The 22,075-nt window shown below is 42.6% G+C and overlaps 1 protein-coding gene across 6 annotated transcripts in view; it reads right to left on the reverse strand.

The window, feature by feature from the left end:
* SLC35A3 (solute carrier family 35 member A3) overlaps window positions 1-22,075 on the reverse strand; it is a 120,623-nt gene that overhangs the window by 51,276 nt on the left and 47,272 nt on the right. Inside the window, exon 1 of one of the 6 annotated variants that reach the window (XM_073643058.1) lies at window positions 12,082-12,514. The exons of the other annotated variants lie outside the window; for them this stretch is intronic. Within the exon in view, the coding sequence (XP_073499159.1) occupies window positions 12,082-12,162 (81 nt within the window). The 5' untranslated portion in view covers window positions 12,163-12,514. Of the gene's footprint in view, window positions 1-12,081; window positions 12,515-22,075 lie in introns of those variants that run through there. 6 annotated transcript variants of the gene reach the window in all.

Genomic DNA, 22,075 nt, shown 5'->3' on the forward strand with positions numbered 1-22,075 from the left:
AATTGTTTTGCATGAGGACAGAATACCCTCCCAGAGCTGTTGCTTAGATGTGCACTGCCTCCCGCCATCATAGACACTCCTTTTGATGATGCTCCAGAGGTTCTCAATGGGGTTGAGGTCAGGGGAGCATGGGGGCCACACCATAAGTTTGTCCCCTTTTAAGCCCATAGCAGCCAGAGATGCACATGTGTTATGTGCAGCATGAGACGGGGCATTATCATGCATGAAAATGATCTTGCTGCGGAATGCACGGTTCTTCTTCTTGAACCATGGAAGGAAGTGCTGTTTGAGAAACTCCACATACATTATGGAGTTCATCTTTACCCCTTCAGGGATCCTAAAAGGGCCGACAATCTCTCTCCCCATGATTCCAGCCCAAAACATTACTCCACCTCCTCCTTGCTAGCGCCGTAGCCGTGTTTGCATGGGGTGTCCATCAACCAGCCATCCTCCACGCCATCCATCTGGACCATCGAGATCATTTCATGCATGATAATGCCCCGTCTCATGCTGCACATAACACATCTGCATCTCTGGCTGCTATGGGCATAAAAGGGGACAAACTTATGGTGTGGCACCCATGCTCCCCTGACCTCAACCCCATTGAGAACCTCTGGAGCATCATCAAAAGGAGTGTCTATGATGGCGGGAGGCAGTTCACATCTAAGCAACAGCTCTGGGAGGGTATTCTGTCCTCATGCAAAACAATTAAAGCAGAAACCATCCAAAACCTGACAAATTCAATGGACGAGAGAGTTCAGAAGCTCCTTTCGAACAAGCGGTCCTATGTGCAAATGTAACATCACCTAGAATAAAGTTTTTAGTTGAAAACTGTTTGATTTCAGTTTTGTAATAACCTGCTAATGCTTATAATTTCAAAAATTACCATTTTTTTGTTCTTTATTAAAATGAAAAGGTTGAAAACTCTGCTGTGCATAATAATTTGGAACATGCATTTTGAGTGCAGTTTGAGTTTTTTATTTTTTTAAAAATATACTGTTATCATAGGCAGTTTGTACAAAAACCTTTCAATTGTACTCTAATAGTTATTTGACTGGAAAATTACAATGACTGCAATTCATATAGGTAATTTGGGAAAATCTGAGAAAATATTATTTGCATAATAATTTGGAACACAGTGTATACGCCGTACGCACCACACACACACTGTATACGCACCACACACACACACACTGTATACGCCATACGCACCACACACACACACACTGTATACGCCATACGCACCACACACACACACACGCACACACACACTATATACACATTACGCACCACACACACTATATACACATTACGCACCACACACACACACACACACACACACATCGGTACCACCAGCGAAACACGCCGCCGCCGGGATCAGCCAAATGATTCACTGACCACCGCCATCTTTGTACAGGAGGAGCGCATGCACAGTTTTAATGTGACCGCCGCTATCTGCCTGCACAAAGATGGTGGCGGTCTGATTAATTGCGTGGGGAGACAGCTCAAAAGAGAGAACACGAGGGAAGAAGACAGCACAGGGGTGGAGAGAGAGAGCAGACAAGGGGGAGAGCACATGGGGTACACAGGTCAAAGAAGAGATCACAGGAGAGGAGATCACAGGAGAGGAGATCACAGGAGAGGAGATCACAGGAGAGGGAGAGAACGCGCTCAAAAGGGACAGCACATAAGGGGAGAACACAGCACAGGGGTGGAGAGAGAGAGCAGACAAGGGGGAGAGCACATGGGGTACATACACAGGTCAAAGAAGAGAGCACAGATGGGAGAATTCAGCACATCAGCACATGGGGGAAAGGGAGAGTGGAGAGGTGGGTGTGCACATGGGGGTGGGGGGGGGTGGAAGAGATTCTCAACGCTGCAAAGCCTGCCCCCATCGTGACATTACCACCCTCTCGATGCAATAGCATCGGGCCTTCATCTAGTATCCCATAAATGCCTGAGATGGGACAAGCCCTTTGATATACCAGTTGATATGACACCATACAATGCATTTCTACTCCACCGATACTATGAACAGCTGTGACATTTTAGCAGCACAATTTGCATCTTTTCTTGTACCCTGACAAATTTAGAAAGGGACTAGAAAAAAGTGATCTTGGTCTGAAAGGATATTCACTGACAAATTTATTAAGCGGGGTAGTGGGTAACGCTTGTCCATCAAGGAACTTTGCTAGATTTGTGCCATCTAATAAAATTGGCACAAATCTAGAAATCTCTTTTACAATAATTGTGCCAACATCTACAAATTTTTTATAATATATATATATATATATATATACACACACACACACACACACACACACACACACGTGCATCTCACTAAAATAGAATATCAAATAGTTAATTTATTTTCAGTTCTGCAATACTAAAAGTAGAACTCATTATATAGCGTCATTATAAACAGAGTGATCTATTTCATATGTTTATTTCTGTTAATGTTGATGATTATGGCTTACAGCCAATGAAAACACAAAAGTCATTATCTCAGTAAATTAAAATAATTAACAAAAAACACCTGCAAAAGCTTCCTAAGCTTTTAAAAATGGCCCTTTAGTCTTTTTCAGTAGGCTCCACAATCATGGGGAAGACTGCTGACTTGACAGATGTCCAGGAGGCAGTCATTGACACACTCCACAAGGTCTCAGAGTCTGGAGGAAGAGTGGAGAGGCCACAATCCAAGCTGCTTGAGGTCTAGTGTGAAGTTTCCACAATCAGTGATGGTTTGGGGAGCCATGACATCTGCTGGTGTAGGTCCACTGTGTTTTATAAAGATCAAAGTCAGCGCAGCCGTCTACCAGGACATTTTAGAGCACTTCATGCTTCCCTCTGCCGACAAGCTTTTTGGAGATGGAAATTTCATTCTCCAGCAGGACTTGGCCCCTGTCCACACTGCCAAAAGTACCAACACCTGGTTTACAAACAACAGTATCACTGTGCTTGATTGGCAGCAAACTCGCCAGACCTTAACCCCATAGAGAATCTATGGGGTACTGTCAAGAGGAAGATGAGGGACATCAGACCCAACAATGCGGACGAGCTGAAGGCTGCTATCAAAGCAACCTGGGCTTCCATAACGCCTCAGCAGTGCCACAGGCTGATCGCCTCCATGCCACGCCACATTGATGCAGTAATTGATGCAAAAGGAGCCCCGACCAAGTATTGAGTGCATGTACTGAACATACATTTCAGTAGGCCAACATTTCTAATTTTAAAAACAATTTTCAAGCTGTTATAAAGTATTCTAATTTACTGAGATAATGACTTTTGTGTTTTCATTGGCTGTAAGCCATAATCATCAACATTAACAGAAATAATCACTTGAAATAGATCACTCTGTTTGTAATGACTCTATATAATATATGAGTTTCACTTTTTGTATTGAAGAACTGAAATAAATTAACTTTTTGATGATATTCTAATTTAGTGAGATGCACATATATCTCTCGCTCTCTCTCTATACGTACAATTTTTTTTTTTTACCTGGCAACAGCATAATTATATTAGTTTTCTTGTTTTCCCAGCAACTATATCAGCGCCGACAAGAGGTTTGCGCAGCTATAATGTACCGTCGTTTTTCTATATAAACATTTTGTATTTGCAGACTTAATCACTTAATATTTGTCCAGTAATTAACTGCAAATTTCCCTCAGCTATAAAACAGGCTAGTAAAGACGTGGCTAATGGTATTCACACACAAAACACCATTTGATATATTTATTCTGCATATTATATATAATGCCATAGTCTATAGACATGGTTAGTGAAACAGTGAAATGGATAAGACAGTGTTACAAGGCTTAGTCCTGTTCATTAAAAGATGTGATATCTATAAGTGACTATGGTTAAAAGGGGTTTCCCAATTCCATCAACCCCATCCCAACATAGGACGTAATAGTATGTCCTGCATCAAGTCCCCATATATGGTGCTGGCCAAAAAGCTGAAACCATCACACCAGATGGCGGCTGTGTTACACAGCTGGCATCTGCCTGTAACAGCAGTGGCTCTGATCGATGCTGTTTTCACTTTTTAAAAAGCGAAAATTGCCAGAGTGTTCACAACACAAGTCATTTTTTTTTTATATAAAAGATGACAAATTAGACTTACCCCCTTTTTTCAAGTTAAAAAAATAAAGAAATATAAAAAAAATGAAGACATATGGTGTCACTGCGTCTGTAAAAATCAGATTAAAATTCACAAGTAGTGTTGAGCGATACCTTCAGATATCGGGAAATATTGGATCGGACCGATACCCAAAAAACATCGGATATCGCCGATACCGGAAACCAATGCAAGTCAATGGGACACAAATATCGGAATGAAAATAAACCCTTTCTTTCCTTGTAGGTTAATTCTACATGAAGGAAAACAACTAAGAATAATGTAGAATGTATTACATGAAAAGCCGGCAATTCATCAGCGGCATACACCGGTACTCGACAATTTAGAACAGAAAGAATAGAGCATCACACATAGATTAGATAGATAGAAACATGTCAGTCACATATATAAGAAGTACAGTGATAGTGTTGATTACTGTACTTGTCATTTAGTGTTAAAATAAAGGATTTATTAAAAAAAAAAAAAATTGGCGTGGGGTTCCCCGTAATTTTATAGTCTCTAGCGGAGGTTAAGCAGACAGCTGGGACAGATGTTTGAAGCCTGGGAAGGGGGTAATACCCATGGAGCTTCCCAGGCTACTAATATCAGCCCCCAGCTGAATACCTAGCCTTTACTAGCTATTAAAATGGGGGACCCCCAAAAAAATGACGTGGGGTCCCCCCTATTTTAATAGCTAGCAAAGGCTAGGCAGACAGCTGGGGGCTGATATTAATAGCCCAGGAAGGGTGCCATGAATATTGGCCCCCTCCCAGGCTAGAAACACCAGCCGTCAGCCGCCCCTGAAATGGCGCATACATAGGATGCGCCAATTCTGGCACTTAGCCTCACTCTTCCCACTGCCCTGTAGTGGTGGCAGTGGGGGTAATAGGGTTGGGGTTGATGTCAGCTGACATCAAGCCCAGGTTAGTAATGGAGAGGCGTCTATAAGACACCCCCATTACTAACCCCATAGTCAAAGTTAAAAAAAAAACAAAACAAACACCCAGAATAAAGTCCTTTAATTGAAATAAAGACAATTCTTTATTGTTATAAATTAAACCATACTTACCATCACGCCCATTCCAGATGAAGCCAATGTCTTCTGCAATAAAAGTAAAATAATAAAGCAACATCATCCTTACCTTTCCATGGTTCCCAGGACAGCTTCAGCTCTGCTACATTCACATCACAGGCTGGATCGCAGCCGAAAGCTGCCATCCAGCTTGCCATGCCGCAGACACTGAGAAGCGCAGGCATGCTTGCGCTCTGCAGTGTCTATGAAGGATGGCATGCTAGATGGCAGCGCTCAGCTGCGATCCAGCCTGTCATCTCAATGCCATCCCAGGGTGGGAGAATTCTCCTGCTGAAGCGCTGAGCGCAGGAGAATTTTCCCACGCTATCAGTGACGTGCATGAGGTGAGCAGAGTTCATTGGACATGACCTCAGCTCATCTGGATGCCGTCACAGCCAGAGCAGAGGCCGGTCTAGTGACGCGGACAGCCAGTGGGTGTGTCAGACTAGCAGGGCTGTGGAGTCGGAGTCCGTGTCGATATAAAATGGACCGACTCAGACTCCCAAAATATAATAAATTGGGTACAGTAGTTCAATGCAGGTTGTAGGGAATATTTTTTCATAAGAATTTGGAAAAGTTATGAAATGTCCTATAAATGTCTGTCCTATTCCTGATCTAAGGGTCTAGACTTTTAGCTGAGATGAATCTGTGCTACAGTAAATTGATCACTTAAACATGAGCCATGTTTGAGGGAGTCGGGGTCAGGGAAATTGAGGAGTCAGAGTTGGAGATTTGGCTTACCGACTCCACAGCCCTGCCGACTAGAGGGTGCGGCCTTGCTCAATTCAAGTGTGTGGAGAGCGAGGCCGCGCCCACTGTATGAAGCATATATACCCGCCATTACCGGGTTTTAAACCGGTGAATCCCCGCAGCGCACAGTGGGAGCACTGGGGGGGGGGATTCATAAGTCTGCTGTCACACACACTGAGTGCTCTGAGGGAATTCATAAGTCTGCTGTCACACACACTGAGTGCTCTGAGGGAATTCATAAGTCTGCTGTCACACACACTGAGTGCTCTGAGGGAATTCATAAGTCTGCTGTCACACACACTGAGTGCTCTGAGGGAATTCATAAGTCTGCTGTCACGCACACTGAGTGCTCTGAGGGAATTCATAAGTCTGCTGTCACACACAGTGAGCGCTCTGAGGGTATTCATAAGTCTGCTGTCACACACAGTGAGCGCTCTGAGGGTATTCATAAGTCTGCTGTCACACACAGTGAGCGCTCTGAGGGAGTTCATAAGTCTGCTGTCACGCACAGTGAGTGCTCTGAGGGAATTCATAAGTCTGCTGTCACGCACAGTGAGTGCTTTGAGGGAGTTCATAAGTCTGCTGTCACGCACAGTGAGTGCTTTGAGGGAGTTCATAAGTCTGCTGTCACACACACTGAGTGCTCTGAGGGAATTCATAAGTCTGCTGTCACGCACAGTGAGTGCTTTGAGGGAGTTCATAAGTCTGCTGTCACACACAGTGAGTGATCTGAGGGAGTTCATAAGTCTGCTGTCACACACAGTGAGTGCTTTGAGGGAGTTCATAAGTCTGCTGTCACACACACTGAGTGCTCTGAGGGAATTCATAAGTCTGCTGTCACGCACAGTGAGTGATCTGAGGGAATTCATAAGTCTGCTGTCACACACAGTGAGTGCTTTGAGGGAGTTCATAAGTCTGCTGTCACACACACTGAGTGCTTTGAGGGAATTCATAAGTCTGCTGTCACACACACTGAGTGCTCTGAGGGAATTCATAAGTCTGCTGTCACACACAGTGAGTGATCTGAGGGAGTTCATAAGTCTGCTGTCACACACAGTGAGTGATCTGAGGGAGTTCATAAGTCTGCTGTCACACACAGTGAGTGATCTGAGGGAGTTCATAAGTCTGCTGTCACACACAGTGAGTGATCTGAGGGAATTCATAAGTCTGCTGTCACACACAGTGAGTGCTTTGAGGGAGTTCATAAGTCTGCTGTCACACACACTGAGTGCTTTGAGGGAATTCATAAGTCTGCTGTCACACACAGTGAGTGATCTGAGGGAGTTCATAAGTCTGCTGTCACACACAGTGAGTGATCTGAGGGAGTTCATAAGTCTGCTGTCACGCACAGTGAGTTCAGACTTATCGGTTTTGTCCGGACAACCCCTTTTAAAAAAAAAAAAAAAAAAAAAAAAAAAAAAAAAGTAAGTGTACCTATCAATATGGGGCTGTCCTTCTGCATACCAGGATCACAACCCATAAATTTGTCGCTGACTTTGGTGAAAAGTCAGGCCCTTTCAGGGGCATAAGGCACATTCATAAGGATTTTTGACAACAAGTTATGTTTAATAAAGTCACCAGTCTGGAGCAGTCTTAACATGGGCAGCCCCAGATTGGTGACAGTTACTCTTTTAACCCCATAAACCCTGAGCGATTTTCTGTCTCCCCTTCCTTCTTCCAAGAGCTATATTTTCCCGTCGATATAGCCGTAGGAGGGCTTGTTTTTTGCGGGACAAGTTGTGCTTTTGAATGGCATAATTTGTTTTATCATGTGATGCACTGGAAAGCAGGAAACAAATTCCAAGTGCGTTGAAATTGTAAAAGTTAAGTGCAATTCCACAATTTTTTTTATTTTTATCTACCATGTTCACTATATGATAAAACTGATTAGGCAGTACAATTCTCCAGATACCAAAACTTGGAAATGGTGGGGAAAAAAAAAAAAATGTAATACATATTTTCACAAACATAAATATCAGTTGTGTCGCCATTTTCTGAGACTTGTAACGTTTTCATTTTTCAGGATATAGTGCTGCATGGTGGCTTGTGTTTTGCACCCTGAGCTGACATTTTTATTGATTCCATCTTGGGGTAGATACAATGTTTTGTGGCGGCCAAAAAAACCCCGTAATTCTGGCGTTTTGATTTCTTTTCTCTTGCTGTGCCATTTACCGATCGGATTAATTTATCTTGAATTTTGATGGATCACACTTTTACGAATGCAACGATAACAAATGTGTATTTTTTTAAATTTATCTTTAAATGAGGCAAAAAGGGGGTGATTTAAACTTGTGTTTTTTTAAAACATTTTTTTTCTTCACTTTAAGTCCCCTAAGGGGACTATAAAGCTGTGATGTCTGATAGCTTGTACTATATATAGCAGTGTGTCATCATTACTATGTATAGCTAAAATCATGATCTCCTATAGAACACCAGCAATGGTCTGGCTTTCACAGGACAATCATAACGACAGGTACAGTGGCCATCAGCAGACCCACGGCTGTTTTGGCAACCCATCATCATCCCGTGATCACGTCAGGGGCGTGCTGATGTGCGGGTGGAATGACACGCATCCCTGCCGGCGCCTGTTAAATGCTGTCAGATTGACAGGGGCATTTAACAACCACATTATTAACCCAAACTGGAAAATCAGGCTCATATATTCAAGATAACTATGTTGTATATAACTTAAATTTGGGGGTACCAAACAACCATAGCGTAAATCTATAATTACCTCACCAAAAAAGTTAAAATTAAATACAAAAAGGAAACAATATTCAAAATATATCAACATATATATATATATATATATATATATATATATATATATATATATATATATATATATATATATATATATATATATATATATATATATATATAAATATTATGACAAGTACAAATCCATCAGAATAATGAGGGTATAGGGAAATACATTAACAAACTATAATTACAGAGACCCAGAGTTTATAAGGACATTGGTATTTAGGAGCCATTTCTTTTGTTCAAAAAAGTTCTAAAGCATTGCATAACCCACCTTATCAATAAAAAAGTTAGTAGTGAAAGACCCCCCTGCAGTAGAACTCACAATAGATTCAATGCAGACCAAGCCTATACCCACCCACCACAATAGATAAAGACCACACTGCTCACACCTTAGATAGCAATGCGATCATGTATTTGTATGCCAATGTGAACATGTAATACAAATACAAGACAGCATAGACATCAGATTTGTGCTGGTTAATCTAATCCTCTGATGGATAGTCAAGATTACCAAGGGATGGGGAAGCGGATCAGGGCCTAGTAATAGGAAATATATAAGATATAGGGAAAAATGAGGGAAATTGTGTGTTAAATAGGGAATTAATAAAACTTTGGCTACATTCAACACACCACAGTCAAGCACCATACACAAGTTTGCAAAGACAATACACATTACATGAAAGATTCTACACTAGAATTGCTTGTATCTTTCTGTATTTAATATTCCTGATTGAGTATTTATACTAATTAAATCAGGCTAGGTCAAATTTAAAAAAAAAAAACAAACAAAAAAAAAAAACACCACATTTATAATAGGTTTTGGTACAGTTGAAAAAAAAAAAGATGCTGAGAGCAATCATCCTTCTATCAACATACTGAAGACAAATGCACATTGGACATCTATTCATTGGTATGTTAAGCCCTGCATTTTGGTAACTGTACCTGGTGACACTTTCTTTTCTGGATGTGCTGAAATATAATATTAAAAACTTGAAACTGAATATTTTAACAAGTAAAATTAAAAGTTAAGATGATCTGTCACCAGGCCAAAACTGGCCAGTTTTTGCTCTTATTTTATTCCTACTGACTGAGTAATCAGTTTATTGCTTCTTTTTTTAATCCGCCATGCTGTTTCAGAGATATGGGTCTTTTTACTTAGCGCTAATTTTTATGGTCTTAGCCAACGGGGTGTGTACCTTACAGGATTCTCTAGGGGCGTGTCTAAGCTGTTCTGCATTATTACCCTGTGAGGAAAGCCCCTCGATCAAGACCATAAAACTTCACAGCAGTACTGGAATGGTGCTTCTAATCTAAGTTCCCTGCTTCTACTCTCATACTTACCCACCACCGTCTTCATCTTTTATCGCCGCTGCTCCCGCTGATCTCCAGCAGCTTGTGACCTGCCGGACGGCTACAGTGTTTGCTGGATCGAGCTGGAAGTCACTTTTCAATGCAAGTCTATGAGAGCCTTATTCTGGCTCTCAGACCTACAGTAAGAGCTTATGAGGCTGTGTGCCCATGATGCGTATTTGGTGCGTATTTGCAGCACGTAAACGCTCCAGAAACGCATTACATACATGCAATTGCATCATGACTTCCTATGACATTCTGCAAGTTCTGTGCACAAGGTCCGTATTTTTTCTGCGCAGAAAAAATACGGACATGACCAATTCTTGTACGTTCCTGCATGCGTATTTGCCTATACTATGCATTGGAAAAACGCATGGCAAATATGCATGCAAATACGCATCAAATGCGCGTCAAAAACGCATGCGTTTTTCTGCCAAGGAGATGCAGAAATGCTCAGGAAAATTTCTGCTTCATTTCTGCATCGTGGGCACTAAGCCTGACCGTTACCACTGACTTCTGGCCAGTCAGAAGTTGAGGTTACAAGATGGCATCGATGGAAGGTGTTGACGCCAGCGGGTAAGTTTAAGACTATGTTTAGGGGCCTTAGAATAGAAGCACCACTCCAACACTGAACAAAAAAATAAATAAAAAAATAACGCTGGAGTTTGGCTTTAAATATAAAGTCCCATATCTCCAGAACCACATGGCTGAATAAACCAACTACTTTGACCTGGAGGCAGGTCCTCTAAATTTTATCCTAGAATTTCCGTGACATGTGTAATGTGTTGTATGATCTAAAATGGCTGAACTACTACACAAAAATGTACTCAAGTCAATGACCTATATGCTGGTGAGACCGAGAACCAAGAAATTTATTGCATATTCGGCAGAGCTACCCTATTATTAAACAATTTTGGAACAAACTTTAAACTTCAAAAGATTCTGAACCTCCATTGATATCATTGCCTAAACAGAACATTATATTTGAATTAAACAATTGTTTCTTACATTCTTATCTTAAAAGCTTAAAAGCTACAGCCTAGGTGTTAAAAGATCCCTGAAGCAATCTTAGGCTATGTTCACAAGATGCGTTTTTTTTCCTGCAGGCAAAACATCTCTTTGCAGTAAAGCTGCTTTTAAATTTTTTTTTTAAAAAAAAGCAGGTTTGGCGGAGTTTTTCAGGTACATTTGTCTCTTGTGGATGCTGATACAGAAAAAGTGCCTGTTGCATTTTTGCACTTACTCATTGCTTTCTATGGGCGAAAATAAGCTGCAAAAACGCTGAAAGTAGTGACATGCAGCAGTTTACAAAAATGCAGCAGTTTTCCAATTCCGGCAGGAACAAAAAATAAATGTGTGCATGAGATTTCTGAAATCTCATAGCTTTTGCTGGTCCTGTAAAACACAGCTTTTAATTTGCATAAAAAAAAGCAGCAAAAAAAAAAACAAAGCGTGAACACAGCCACTATGCTTAAATGCACACGAATTGTATTTTTTAAAGGCGAACACAACTACAATCATGTATCACATCTGTGACAAATGGCCATACTATCAAAAAGGAAAAGCGATAGACCATTCAGTCCCAAAGCACTACAAAAGTCTCTGAAAACTATTCAAAATAAGAGATAGATCTATACACACACACACACACACACACACACACACACACACACACACACACTATATATGTCAAAATTATCACATCACTGCTGTTTATACATATATGCGCAAGTTTTGTGACAACAAATCCTATTCTTCAGCACAAACATATATCCTTCACATTTTAATGTATTATCCCTTAATTTATGTTCCCCCTTTCCTTTGTTACATCTCAAAAAATAATTTGCAAAAAAACAAACAAGCAGCATTAAAGTGGAGAAACAACTGCAACTTTTCCAACATAAAATTACTTTTAAGCTAAACACTCCGACAGACCTATAAGCCCTGCAAGAGGTCAGTAGAGTAAATGTATAGAGTGGTATTAAAGAGAATTCCTTTAAAACAAAAGTTACTTAATACATACAATTTCAGTGATTTTAGAGTCTTCTGCTTCCTCTCCCTCTGGATCACTCATGGTAAGTTCTCTTTGCAAGTTCTCTTTCATTTTAAAGGCTCAAAACAATGACTTTTTTCCAATTTTGCAGGCAGTCTTATAAGTGTGTGCCATCATTCAGAGGATTGAGTGTGTTTTTTTGGGGACTTGCATAGCAAAAAGGTGTGTAATAGGAGGAGCAACTCTGAAGCTCTACTGCCATGTCACCAAACCAGGGTGTAAGGGATCAATGCAAGTAAGAGGATGACATCACAGACCTATATACAAGCTTGTATGGGGCTTTCTAGTCTCCAGTGGATGAAGTATTCATCCAGAGATCTGTTCACAGCCGCACACTGTTCCAGGATGCAAAATGCTGTAACCAGCGAGCTACATATTGGCAGAGGGAAAGTCAGTGCAAACAGCGGTTCTTTGCACACCAAGTCCATGCAAAGAGTCAACAGGACTCTCCCTCCTCTAGTCCGGTAAACGCCAACTGCTTGATAAACCAACAACAATCAGGCACTGAATACCTTACAACCGTCAGGATTCAGAGAAAAAAAACCCTTTAAGAATGCGGAATTGCAAGTTAGAACAGAAAATAAACCCTGTGGGCTGGATTTGGTGTAAGAAAGTTTAAGAAATGCAACTTTTCCACTTCTGCTTCAAGTGCTAAAACAGCGGCGGGAAGAGCTATACAAGTGTGCAAATTGGATCACTGTGTCCGCACTATAAGAATAATATACATGGACATAAACCGTAATTTCTGACGACATAAAGTTGTGACCATTACATACGCAATAATTCAATGATAAACTTTATTTTTGGAATTTTCATAACTGTTTTGTGAATGAATTTTTGTTATGTATATCAAATACATTGCCATTTAAATTAAAAATGCATAAAAAATTGCTGCTGCGATTTCCCTTAAAAGGATCTTCCTGAATCAAGATGTTCCAAACAAGGAATAAAAATTACTAAAGTCTATAGGTCCCTTCGTTATTGTAAATTAGCTCAATAATTTTATCAAACTGTGCACCAAGTACCCCAACTGAATAAGTATACAGTCTGTATAGCTCTAATGCAGATCAAAATTGATATATTCAGTGTTTCAAAATACATTTGCTCACTCTGTGTTTTTTCTCAATCAGGTGAGATGAACATTTCTTTTTTTGTGAATGGTTGTATTTGTTTGCATGCTATAGGAAAGCAGTCACAGAAACTTACACCTGTACGTTTGCTTCATTTTGCTAGGAGGCGCTTGTCCGTTTTGTAATTTTGTAGTGCACACAACATACCCCTTTGTATACAATTACAAAAGGTTTTGTTAGTTGGTACAAATAGCAATTCCCATTTGCCAATTAAGGTCAAACTTACACTATAAATTTGTATTCTATGAAAATGCAGATTTTACCAAATTCAGTAAAAATGGTAAAATTTGCATGGCCTAGTGTGTGGAACAACCTAAGGTATGCCAGCTGTTGTGAAACTACATGATTTGACTGAAAGGGAGTAGCACGCGGGAGGTTATCACATCCTCCAGGTAGCTGTACTTTCAGTCACACTGAGCGGCAGCCGTAATCACGCCTCGGCAAATTGACAACTCGCTCTGCAGGTTGAAAGTGCATTTCCTCCCGCTATCCGCGCTTTCAGTAAGGCGGCTAGACAGCATTTTGACGCTATGTACCTGCAGGTAAACAGTGTTTTTTTGCACATGACAGGTTTCTTTTAAACAGACCAACCATATATGATAAGTCATGTATCAAACGGCTGTCTGGAATCTCTTATGTATGGACAGCTTTAGTGTCTGATCTCATGGCAGGATCAGCCATGTTTAACCCCTTCACCCCATAAGCCAGCTTTCACCTTCATGACCAGGCCAAAATTTTACAATTCTGACCAGTATCACTTTATGTGGTAATAACTCTGTAACGCTTCAATGTATCCCCCGGATTCTGAGATTGTTTTCTCGTGACATATTGTGCTTCATGACAGTGGAAAAATTTGTTCGATATACAGTACAGACCAAAAGTTTGGACACACCTTCTCATTTAAAGAAATTTCTGTATTTTCATGACTATGAAAATTGTACATTCACACTGAAGCCATCAAAACTATGAATTAACACATGTGGAATTATATACTTAACATAAAAGTGTGAAACAACTGAAAATATGTCTTATATTCTAGGTTCTTCAAAGTAGCCACCTTTTGCTTTAATGACTGCTTTGCACACTCTTGCCATTCTCTTGATGCTGTAACTTGTGTTTATTTGTGAAAATATCAGAAATTTGGCAAAAAAGAAGAAAATTTAGCAAAATTTTAAAACTTTTAAATCTTATGCCCCTAAATCAGAGAGTTATGTCCCATAAAATAGTTAATAAATAACATTTACCACGTCTACTTTACATCTGCATTATTTTTTAAACCTTTTTTTTGTTAGGAAGTTAGAAGGGTCAAAAGTAGTGATGAGCGAGCATGCTCACCACTGCTCGGTACTCGCCCGAGCATCACAGTACTCGAGATGCTCGGAGCTCGCCGAGTACTTTCAACATGCTCGGGCGGGAGCTCGGGTCCCCGACCTGCATGTTTGACGCTATTTAGAGCACCAATCATGCAGGGATTGTCTGCCACTCACTGTAATGTCACAGCCATGGTGGTTGTGGCATTACAGTGATTGCCCAAATCGATGGGAACAGTGCTGACAGTGAAACATGAAAAGCCGGCAATTCATCAGCGGCAAATATCGGTACCCGACAATTTAGAACAGAAAGAATAGAGCATCACACATAGATTAGATAGATACATAGAAACATGTCAGTCACATATATAAGTATAGTGACAGTGTTGGTTACTGTACTTGTTATTTAGTGTTAAAATAAAGGATTTATTAAAAAAAAAAAATTGGCGTAGGGTTCCCCGTAATTTTAGAATCTAGCGGAGGTTAAGCAGACGGCTGGGGCAGATGTTTGAAGCCTGGGAAGGGGGTAATACCCACGGAGCTTCCCAGGCTACTAATATCAGCCCCCAGCTGAATACCTAGCCTTTACCAGCTATTAAAATGGGGGACCCCCCAAAAAAATGACGTGGGGTCCCTATTTTAATAGCTAGCAAAGGCTAGGCAGACAGCTGGGGCTGATAATAGCCCAGGAAGGGTGACATGAATATTGGCCCCCTCCCAGGCTAGAAACACCAGCTGTCAGCCGCCCCAGAAATGGCGCATCCATAGGATGCGCCAATTCTGGCACTTAGCCTCGCTCTTCCTACTGCCCTGTAGCGGTGGCAGTGGGATAATAGGGCTGGGGTTGATGTCAGATTATAATGCCAGCTGACATCAAGCCCAGGTTAGTAATAGAGAGGCGTCTATAAGACACCCCCATTACTAACCCCATAGTAAAAGTTAAAAAAAACACAAACACCCAGAATAAAGTCCTTTAATTGAAATAAACACACAATTTTTTAATGTTCTAAATTAAACCATACTTGCCATCACGCCCATTCCAGCTGAAGCCAATGTCTTCTGCAATAAAAGTAAAATAATAAAGCAACCTCATCCTTACCTTTCCATGGTTCCCAGGACGGCTCCAGCTCCGCTACATTCACATGACAGGCTGGATCGCAGCCGAAAGCTGCCATCCAGCTTGCCATGCCGCAGATACTGAGAAGCGCAGGCATGCTTGCGCTCTGCAGTGTCTCTGAAGGATGACAAGCTGGATGGCAGCGCTCAGCTGAGATCCAGCCTGTCATCAGAATGCCATCCCAGCGTGGGAGAATTCTCCTGCTGAAGGGCTGAGCGCAGGAGAATTCTCCTACGCTGTCAGTGACGTGCATGAGGTGAGCTGAGCTCATTGGACATGAACTCGGTTCATGTGGATGCCGTCACAGCCAGACACTGAGGAGCGCAAGCATGCCTGCGCTTCTCAGTGTCTGCGGCATGGGAAGCTGGATGGCAGCTTTCGGCTGCGATCCAGCCTGTCATGTGAATGTAGCAGAGCTGAAGCTGTCCTGGGAACCATGGAAAGGTAAGGATGAAGTTGCTTTATTATTTTACTTTTATTGCAGAAGACATTGGCTTCAGCTGGAATGGGCGTGATGGTAAGTATGGTTTAATTTAGAACATTAAAAAATTGTGTGTTTATTTCAATTAAAGGACTTTATTCTGGGTGTTGTGTTTTTTCTAAATACTTTACTAGAAATTCATGGCGGTCATGTCTAATATTGGCGTGACCCCATGAATTTCGGGCTTAGGGCCAGCTGATAATACCAAGCTGGCCCTAACCCCTTTATTACCCAGTGAGCCACCGCACCAGGGCCCTGGATGAGTTGGGTACAGCACCAGAAGATGGCGCTTCTATGAACGCACCATTTTCTGGGGTGGTTGCGGACTGCAATTTGCAGCGGGGAGGGGGGGGGGGGGCAGAAAGCTTGGGCTCCCTGCGCTGCAGATTCCAGCCCCCAGCTGCCTAGTTGTACCTGGCTGGACACAAAAATAGGGCGAAGCCCCACGTATTTTTTATTTTTTAATTATTTCATGAAATAATTAAAAAAAAATTGATGTGGGGCTTCGCCCTATTTTTGTGTCCGGCCAGGTACAGCAGAGGCAGGAACGGGCTGCCCCCAACCACCAGCTGCCCATTTGTACCTGGCAGGACACAACAGTATAGGGAAGCCCTTTTTTTATTTCATGAAATAATTAAAAAAAAAAAAATACTTGGGGCTTCGCCCTATTTTTGTGTCCAGCCAGGTACAACTAGGCAGCTGGGGGCTGGAATCTGCAGCGCAGAGAGGCCCAAGGTTTCTGGGCCCCCCCCGCTGCAAATTGCAGTCCGCAGCCACCCCAGAAAATGGCGCGTTCATAGAAGCGCCATCTTCTGGCGCTGTAACCAACTCATCCAGGGCCCTGGTGCGGTGGCTCACTGGGTAATAAAGGGGTTAGGGCCAGCTTGGTATTATCAGCTGGCCCTAAGCCCGAAATTCATGGGGTCACGCCAATATTAGACATGACCGCCATGAATTTCTAGTAAAGTATTTAAAAAAAAAAAAAACACAACACCCAGAATAAAGTCCTTTAATTGAAATAAACACAATTTTTTAATGTTCTAAATTAAACCATACTTACCATCACGCCCATTCCAGCTGAAGTCAAATGTCTTCTGCAATAAAAGTAAAATAATAAAGCAACCTCATCCTTATCTTTCCATGGTTCCCAGGACAGCTTCAGCTCTGCTACATTCACATGACAGGCTGGATCGCAGCCGAAAGCTGCCATCCAGCTTGCCATGCCGCAGATACTGAGAAGCGCAGGCATGCTTGCGCTCCTCAGTGTCTGGCTTGGCTGTGACGGCATCCAGATGAGCCGAGTTCATGTCCAATGAACTCAGCTCACCTCATGCACGTCACTGACAGCGTCGGAGAATTCTCCTGCGCTCAGCGCTTCAGCAGGAGAATTCTCCCACGCTGGGATGGCATTCTGATGACAGGCTGGATCGCAGCTGAGCGCTGCCATCCAGCTTTTCATCCTTCAGAGACACTGAGAAGATGAGCGTTGGATCCTGGAACTGATGTCACGCCTCACTTGACGTGACGTGATTCAAGGAGCCTGATCACTTCATCTTCCGTGACTGGTTCGAAGTCAGAAAGTGAGCAAGATACAATGTGTGTGTGGGGGGAGGGGAGGGGGGGCAGAGCATGCATAACATTTGGGGATTGGGAGAAAATTTCCTGTTGGATATGGTCAATTTTTTCTTTGAAATAATTGGCCAGATCGTCAGTGCTGAGGTCGGTGGTCGGGGCCTGTGCTGTTTGATTGAGGAGAGAGTGAAACGTGTCAAAGAGGAGTTTAGGATTATTGGAAAGTGAGATGATGAGGTTGTTAAAGTAGGTTTGGTTGGAGAGGTGAAGGCCAGAGTTATAGGTTTTCAGCATAAATTTATAATGGAGGAAATTTTCAGGCAATTTGGATTTTCTCCACAGCCGTTCAGCGTACCTGGAGCACTGCTGGAGAAAACGTGTTTGAGGCGTGTGACAGGGTTGTCGCCATCTATGCCGAATTGTTCTTTGTGTAGGTGCAGCTTTATCCAGAGCGCATAGAAATATTTTGTTATAATGCTTCAATGCAGAGTCGGAACATGAGAGGGAGGAGATTGGGGCCAATGATGATTGCAACTTTTTCATAAATTTCTGGGTGTTAATGGCGCGTATATTTCTATAAGTGTGGAAAGTGGGGGTTTCTTGAGTAGTCACAGCTCTTGACAGAGAACGAAAGAAGAATATGGTCAGAGAGTGGAAGGGGAGAGTTAGTAAAGTCGTGTACTGAGCAAAGCCAGGAGAAGATCAGGTCCAATGTGTTTCCGTCTTCATATGTAGGAGAATTAACAAGCTGTGAAAGGCTGAAGGAGGAGGTTAGCGATAAAAGATGAGCGGCAGATGACGAAAGAGAATTGCCAATTGGGATGTTAAAATCTCCCATGATTAGAGTGGGGATGTCGCAGGATAGAAAATTTGGAAGCCAGGCAGCAAAGTGATCCAGGAACTGACGGGAGGGACCTGGAGGGCGATAGACAACCGCCACTCGCAGGGAGAAGGGGTGGTAGAGTCTGACTGTGTGGGCCTCAAAAGAAGGGAAGATAAGGGAGGGTACTGGGGGAATAACCTGAAAAGTACATTTTGTTGAAAGAAGCAGACCAACACCTCCACCTGATTTGTTGTCAGGTCTCGGGGTATGAGAGAAGTGTAGGCCACCATATGAGAGCTGCACCGGCGGTGGTGTCCGACTGCTGGATCCAAGTTTCGGTGAGAGCCAGAAGGTTGAGGTAATTAGAGAGGAAAAAGTCATGGATGTAAGAGAGTTTATTACATGCTGAGCGTGCATTCGAAAGGGCACAGTTGAATGAGACAGAAGATATGCAGGGAATATTAATGAGATTAGCAAAGTTTCTGAATGTAAAAGGGAAAGGGTAATTACAAAGATACTTATGGGCCCCGGGGGTATACATTGGGGGCATAATAAAAAGTTGTGGCCACATACACACCACATTACATGCAAATATACATATCAATATTAGAAAAAAAAAATCTTCATGAGAGGGCTTCTTTAAACTTTTGTACTCTGCAGTTTTAGATGTGAGGGCCACATTATCAGATTGAACCAAGATATTAATATTCGAGATATTTATGACATATAGAAAGTATAGGTCATAAATCCTTGATGGGTGGGTGTTTGGAAACTGGCACCAATCAGAATGGAAGACTTGCATTCTCACTACAGAAAGATTTTTGGATGAAAATTGGGTGCCTTATTCTCTCTAATGACCAGCACATCACGGCGCTTATCAATTAAAGGGTCCAGGGCTCTGAAGCATCGGCAGGGTCAGTGCAGAGAATAGGGATGACTGATCTGAGCTTGCGTGCTCAAAAACACTGTTAATCGTTTCAAGGCAGCTCCACCCTATCAGGAGCAGAAGGAAATGCTCCTAAAACTCCATCCGAATCCTCAGCCCAGAAGAGGGGCTGGTCAGACGTAACGGACCAGGAAGGAGTGCCTGCATGTCAGCAAAGGATCTCATGACCCGCACCAAGGTGCGCTCATAGAAGGATCGCAAGTAATTAAAGTACATTAAATAAGCAATTGTTATGAAGAGTAAGGACCTAGAAATGGAAACCAAAGGGTAGTGGTATACGCCTTTAAATAGGTGGTCTTGTGAAGAGATTTTGCTGTATACCGTATATTCCGGCGTATAAGACGACCTGGTGTATAAGACGACCCCCCTACTTTCCTGTTAAAATATAGAGTTTAGGATATATTCACCGTATAAGACTACCCCTTTTCCAACGCATACCAAACACCGGTAAAAATTAAAAAAAAACAGATTTGAATTTAACATGGTCCTTTTTTAATTTAAATTCTTATGACATGCAGGTATATAGCAGGAAAACTGTCACTCATAAACATAAGGCATACAACAACAACATTACTATCATCCATTTTCATCAGCGGCATACACCGGTACCCGACAATTTACAACAGAAAGAATAGAGCTTCACACATAGATTAGATAGATAGAAATATGTCAGTCACATATATATGAAGTACAGTGACAGTGTTGCTTACTGTACTTGTCATTTAGTGTAAAGGATTTATTAAAAAAATAATAGTGTTTTCATGCACCGTCTCTTTAAAAAAGCCGGCCGGCAATTCAGCATCTGTACCCGACAATTTAGAATAGAAGGAATAGAGAATCATACATAGATTAGATAGATAGAAACATGTCAGTCACATATATATGAAGTACAGTGACAGTGTTGATTACTGTACTTGTCATTTAGTGTTAAAATAAAGGATTTATTTAAAAAAAAATTGGCGTGGGGTTCCCCTTAATTTTAGTCTCTAGAGGAGGTTAAGCAGACAGCTGGGGCAGATGTTTGAAGCCTGGGAAGGGGGTAATACCCACGGAGCTTCCCAGACTACTAATATCAGCCTCCAGCTGAATACCTAGCCTTTACTAGCTATTAAAATGGGGGACCCCCCCAAAAAAATGACGTGGGGTCCCCCCTATTTTAATAGCTAGCAAAGGCTAGGCAGACAGCTGGGGGCTGATATTAATAGCCCAGGAAGGGCGACATGAATATTGGCCCCCTCCCAGGCTAGAAACACCAGCCGTCAGCCGCCCCAGAAATGGCGCATCCATAGGATGCGCCAATTCTGGCACTTAGCCTCGCTCTTCCACGCTGCCCTGGTGCGGTGGCAGGGGGTAATAGGGCTGGGGTTCATGTCAGCGCCAGCTGCCATGAAGCCCAGGTTAGTAATGATGGGCGTCTATAAGACACCCCCATTACTAACCTACAAAGTGTTAAAAAGAAAAAACACACTACACCCAGAAAAAAATAATTTATTTGAAATAAACCACACCATTTTATTTAATTCTTAGTTTACTAAAAAAAAAATAGTTACCTGTCCACGTTCCTGCGCTGATCTCCCATGCACAGCTGTCACATCTGGAGATGGTGACAGCTGTGCATGGCTGCTGTAAGCTCACGCTGCCGGGAACACGTCCGCTCCCGGCAGCGGGAGCCACTGACTGAGGTCACCGGAGTGCATTCAGTCAGCGCAGCTCCGGAGACCTCCTTTACGGCACTGCTGTACCGTGGGAATTTCTCACGATACAGCAGGGCCGTAAAGCAGCTAACCGGAGCAGCGCTGCCTGAACTCCGGCGAACCCGCTTATGCAATGACGGGGCTGCTTTACGGCCCCATCATTCTAGCGGCGGCGGTTCAGAGCGGTCACATTCTATGTGGCTGCTCTGAACTGGAGATCTTCGTGGGACACTCGTGGACTACTACGGAGGGGTAAGGATAAGGTTGTGGTTTATTATTTTATATTTTATTACAGGAGATCGATGGCTTCGGGGAATTAGGTGTCTAGGTGAGTATAGGTGTAGTTTTTTATTTTTTACTTTATTTTAGGTGGCGATCGGCGGGGACAGGTAATGTATGAACTAATTTATTGTAGGTAACCACTGGCCACCAATGACATGTATTTAACATTTATTGGGGACACAGTAGGGCAATTTATATAGCAGGATCAGGCTGATGGGAACTACTGCTCCCATCGAGTTGATCCTGCTGGCAGGAGTGGACGGGGGACAGACATAGGCCGATGGGAGTAGTAGTGTCACATCGGCCTATGTCTGCCTGCACGCACACACCCGAACACATCGCACAAACACCGCACAGACACCGCACACACCCCCAGACATTGCACAGACACCGCGCACACCCGCACACACTCGCAGACACCGCGCACACCCGCACACACTCGCAGACATCTCACAGACACCGCACACACCCGCAGACATCGCACAGACACCCCACACACACCAATCATGACGGGTCTGGGAGGTGAGGCTGACCTGTGAGACCGTGGGAAAGTTCATGTGAGTTCATGCAATGCAGTCAAGCATGAACTCACATGAACCCTCTGAGGGC

This window comes from Phyllobates terribilis, unplaced genomic scaffold, assembly GCF_046119375.1.
Source record: "Phyllobates terribilis strain yellow unplaced genomic scaffold, ASM4611937v1 Scaffold_8__6_contigs__length_399053987, whole genome shotgun sequence".
Lineage (NCBI taxonomy): Eukaryota > Metazoa > Chordata > Amphibia > Anura > Dendrobatidae > Phyllobates > Phyllobates terribilis.